Consider the following 4,962-nt stretch of genomic DNA (forward strand, 5'->3'; position numbering starts at 1 on the left):
AAAAAAAAAAAAAAAAAAAAAAACTAAAACAAAATACAGACTGAGGTATGTGAGTTAAATTCAGCATAAAGAAGGGAAACAGATTATGAGGTTGCAAATTAGAAAATTCTGTGATGTTTTAGGATTAAGAAATATGTTGAAAACCAAAAACACTATTATATTGAGTACCTGCTAGCACCCTGTATCTGATCACTTCTGGGCTCACTCACTCTGTTAGGTCACCTAGGCATTCACCAACAGTCACCCAAGGTCAGTATGCATGATGAATTTATATATATATTGTCCTTGATGAGAAAAGCAGTCAGTAATTTCTATATAGAGGGAAGTCTCCATGATCTCAGCAAACCTGGATTTGTGTTAGGGGACATCTGCAAAACCATTTAAAGATTAAGGAAGGCAGTGACAACTCATATGCTTTTTGAGAACTGGGGCCACACTTGACTCTCTTTGGGTCATCAGTCATTTGCACTACATTATGTTTTCAGCAGGAGCTCAATAAGGGTTTCTGGGATGAATGTAAGCAGCAAATGGCATAATAACAATTACCAAAAAAAACAAGATTGATAGACTATAGACACAATTAATGAAGACAGTCAGGAAAACAGTTATGTGCAGTGCTTTGCACATAGTAGGTAAGGGTGGTTGAAATGAAATTGTTGGTGTGATAAACTCTTGAAAGGTATGATTATCCAGGGAAATGTCTTAGAGAAAGAAGCTAGACTTTGAAAGAAGTGAGGGTTTGCAGATAGTGAAAGGAAACAGAAGCCACATTGGTTTGAGGAGATGAAAACCAGCCTGACTAATGTGGAAGTCGGTAGAGGGATGTTTCTGGATATATGAAAGGTGGGGGAAACAAAAGATTCATTGCTTTAGGGCACTCAGTCCCAGGCTGCATAACCTGAATTACTTCACAAGCTGTGGGAAGTTAGTGTAGTTTGTTATTGGGTTGGAGGGAATGGATGAAGGCTTTTTATTATGCCAGCATAATAATGGAAGTCTTCAGCTGAGGCACATTCCAAAGGCGGTGCAAGACTAAGACACAGCATTTTTCAAAGGAGGCGGTCAGAAACCTAGTGGAATGATCCTTAAACCACAGATCCATACTAAGAATACAAGAATCGAAAGTTGGAGATCAGAAAGGACATTAAAAGGGAGAGAGTTCTTGAGGTATTGTGACGGTGGTAATGTTTCCCTTTATCCCAGCTGACCACCTGAAGAACTTAATATGCATCTCCTGGAGTTTGAAGAATACAAGGGCCTGGTGTCTGATTCCCTCCTGAAGAGAACCTAAAGGGTAAGAGATAGGATGACTAGCTATTTTGACTGAGGGAGTTATAGCTGACCTGCATCCCCAGAGTTCTTTGGGATGAAGATTGTGTTTCCTTTTGTGGTCGATGTGATAACTGAAAGACTTGTTCCTTCAGCCTCTGGAAGTGATGCCAGCTGACAGCCCTCAACTGTCAGTGCCCCCAGGGATTTTTTGGCTGAAGAGAACCAAAAACTAGCTAGGATGGGAGTATAAAGTCCCAGCCCCCCATCCTAATTTAGGACAACTCTACAGGGCCATTTCAGCTTCAGAAATCCCTGTAGATTGGCTAAGACCTCCATTAAAGCTGCAAAAAAGCTCAACTTCTCCCTCTGCCCAATCTTTCTTCTTTCCCTTCTTTTCCATAGGTATTGACCTCAAGGGCACTCCCTAATGAACATCTTGTATGGTTATCTCCATCTTAGAGTCTGCTTCCCAGGAAACCTAACCTGTAACACCTGTGGATCAGATGTGAGCACCTGGGGGAATAAACCAGTGCGGATTATCTTGGGTCTGACCTAGGGGTACCTTGGAGGAATGAAGACCCATCAGCAGAGAGGAAGCTTAAACTATCACTGGATTCCTTACAGCTGAGGAAGGAGTGACCAACAGCTGGAAGAGAGCTGCACTAGCCCAGGTCAAGAGAATGGAAGATTAAAGAGTCCCAGTGATGAGAAGAGGGGCCTTTGAAGAACTATCTAAGAGAAAAACTACCTAAGAGAAAAGGGCCAGCTTTAACCATTTAACAAGTCCAAAGAGCACCAACATCCAGCTCACAGCAGTGTCAATCAAACAGAAGGCTTTCCTGTGGTCTCTCCCAGGGCTCCAGACTTGGAGAGATTAGCAGCTGGAGTTAGCAGGTACAGGGGCAGGAACACAAGACAGGGTAAGCGAGAAGATGCCAATCCTACCCTTTACCNCCCATTTGTAGTTTACTACTTTGGGCATGTTTAACCAGTCATAAAAATAAGCAATTATGAGACTGTTATTGACTAAAAGCAGATTTCATTTCCTCATTCAGCTTTTCTAGAATGATTTCAGAGGATAATCACAAGTTGATTGTATTTACTATTCTAAGAGGCCCGTGCTTCCTCTCAATTTAAATTTGTTTTTGTTTCTAGTATTACCAGCGCCTTAATGACCTAGTGGCGGCACCGGCACCGATTCCACCCCTCCTGGTGTCTGGAGGACCAGGTTCTGGAAAGTCCCTTCTTTTATCAAAGTGGTACGATGCAATGCAATTAAATAGTTACCATTGTGTCATTGGAATTGCTCATTTCATTCAACAAAATGTAGTATTGTATGTCTACCTCCCTGCATAGTCTGTACTAACCATTAAAAAAGCAACATGGAATGAAATAATAGATTCGTGCCCTGAAGTGTATACAATTGGGATGTTAGAGAGAAGATACAAAATGAGAAAGGAATAGGAAATGTGAGAGTTTGTGATTGTGTATGTGAATTATGCAGGTCAGAGCTACAGGACTGCTTTGTAAGGGAGTGGTCCGTGCGACATGGAATCAGTTGAATTCTAGAGAGGATGTGCCTTCATTTTTAATTACTGGCTTCATCTTAAAAGTTTCATTAGCATTTTAAATATTTGAAACAAGACAAAGATTAGAGTGAAGTGAGTCGTAAAGGATATCAAAATAAAGAATAACCTTTATTATGAATGCAAACTAGTTCTTCAAATTATGGACTAATGTTCATATAAGCTAATAAATTCTTTTAGTTTCATTTCAGTTCATCATATTATTTAAAAATAAGCAGTAAGAATATTTTCTCTCATTCATAATTATTATTTACACTGAAGAGTTAGTGTATGTTGTTTCTTTTTTGTTGCCCTTTTATTTAAAGTTATGTTGGAAAATACTATTTTTGTACTTAACAAAGAAACCTTTTTTCCTCTAATAACATATCTGTAATTAGAGGTTAATGCTCATTTTACTAATTCTTTAACCTCAAATGTACTATTTTGGTTTACATTAGTTAATATCAGGTTGTAATTAAAATGAATCTGTAGTTTTTTAAGCTTACTTAAAAGGGTGTAAAAGTGGAGTAAAAATGGAAGTGTCCCATAGTTACTCAAAATTGGCCTTGTGATTGCTGACACATAGCATTTGGTGCTTAATGCACTGTGAATTCTTTTTTTGTTGACAGTAAAGGAGCTTTATCAGTTTTGTAAAAGGTCTTTTTCTTTCAGGATTCAATTACAACAGAAGAATTCCCCTAACACGCTAATTCTTTCTCATTTTGTGGGGAGGCCCATGTCAACCAGCTCAGAGTCTTCCTTGATTATTAAACGACTTACTCTGAAGGTATATTATGCCATCTTTTTGAATTATCAGAACTTTTATTTAGATTCAGAAGTTATTAGGGCTAAGTACCTGATGATAAGCCAGTTTTCAATATTATCCATTTGTTTTGGTTTTGCATAAGGTTAAAAGTAATAGTGCAATCAGGTCCTCTTAGTGACTCAATTTTGTTTTAAAATGCAGAGAGAGAAATATTTCTCACCAGCTGTGGTCAAGTGTAACTACTTTAAATGGCATGTGTTCTCATCTTGTAGTTGATGCAGCACTCTTGGTCAGTATCTGCTCTGACACTGGATCCTGCTAAGCTTTTAGAAGAATTTCCACGTTGGCTAGAAAAACTCTCTGCCCGTCATCAAGGCAGCATCATCATCATTATTGATTCTATAGACCAAGTCCAGGTACCTTTTTTACTTTGTAACCTACTGATACACTCAGAAACAGACACATATATCAGTAATGATTATAGCAGGCATTTAATTTATATGTTTATTTCTGCTAAATTTCTAGGAAGGAAGCATGTGGATAAAAAAATAAACTGTGTGCCAGTAGACGTTGGTCTGTCTTATTGGGAAAGACCAACTAAATTTTCACAAGCAATGATGGTTCATTTTGACATATTTTTAGGGCCTGGACACTTCCTTAAGTGTCCAGAATTCAGATCAGCAACAGTAGTCTTTTGCCACTTGTTCTTTTAATGTTCTGAGCTATGTCATCCCAAAACAAGATTTTATCCTTAATAATAATGAGAAACAATGAGAATTTTCATTTTACTTTGGGAGATATTATTGGGTTGTTTTGAAATACTTTGACTTAATAGATTGAATTTTGTTTTTATATTTTAAAGCAAGTTGAAAAACACATGAAATGGCTGATAGATCCACTGCCAGTGAATGTAAGAGTAATTGTTTCTGTGAAGGTAGAAACATGCCCTCCAGCATGGAGGTACGATGCCAACTTTAGTTCTTTCACATTACATAAAATGTTTTAAGTATAGACAAGGAAAGGTTTTTGATATGTGTTTGCGTTTTTCATATTTTTTATAAAAGTGGCAGTGAGGATGGGGAGAGGTGGACGAAATTAGGAAAAAGATGCAATCTGTAGGATTTGGTGGGCGGTTACATCTGGGATGTGAGGGAGGTGAAGGCTGGGATGACTCCCAAGTTTCTGAGTTGATAAAGTAAGTAAATTGTGGTTGCCTGAACTGAATGGGAAGCACAAAGGACGGGCAGCTTTGTTTTCAGAGATGGTTAGTTTGAGTCGTCAGTTACAGCTCCGAGTGGTGATGTCTGGTAGGCAGTTAAATTGATGGGTGAGGAAAATAGGCAAAGGGCTATCGTAGGA

The 4,962-nt window shown here is 38.4% G+C and overlaps 1 protein-coding gene across 1 annotated transcript in view; it reads left to right on the forward strand.

Moving 5' to 3' along the window:
- Positions 1-2,313: 2,313 nt before the first annotated feature.
- Positions 2,314-4,962, forward strand: part of LOC109376639 (nephrocystin-3-like) — a 5,536-nt gene continuing 2,887 nt past the window's right edge. Inside the window, exons 1-4 of the mRNA XM_019632705.1 lie at positions 2,314-2,531; positions 3,510-3,624; positions 3,876-4,019; positions 4,466-4,563. Of these exons, the coding sequence (XP_019488250.1) occupies positions 3,574-3,624; positions 3,876-4,019; positions 4,466-4,563 (293 nt within the window). The 5' untranslated portion in view covers positions 2,314-2,531; positions 3,510-3,573. The remainder of the gene's footprint in view (positions 2,532-3,509; positions 3,625-3,875; positions 4,020-4,465; positions 4,564-4,962) is intronic.

Source organism: Hipposideros armiger, unplaced genomic scaffold (genome assembly GCF_001890085.2).
Source record: "Hipposideros armiger isolate ML-2016 unplaced genomic scaffold, ASM189008v1 scaffold_1165, whole genome shotgun sequence".
Classification (NCBI taxonomy): domain Eukaryota; kingdom Metazoa; phylum Chordata; class Mammalia; order Chiroptera; family Hipposideridae; genus Hipposideros; species Hipposideros armiger.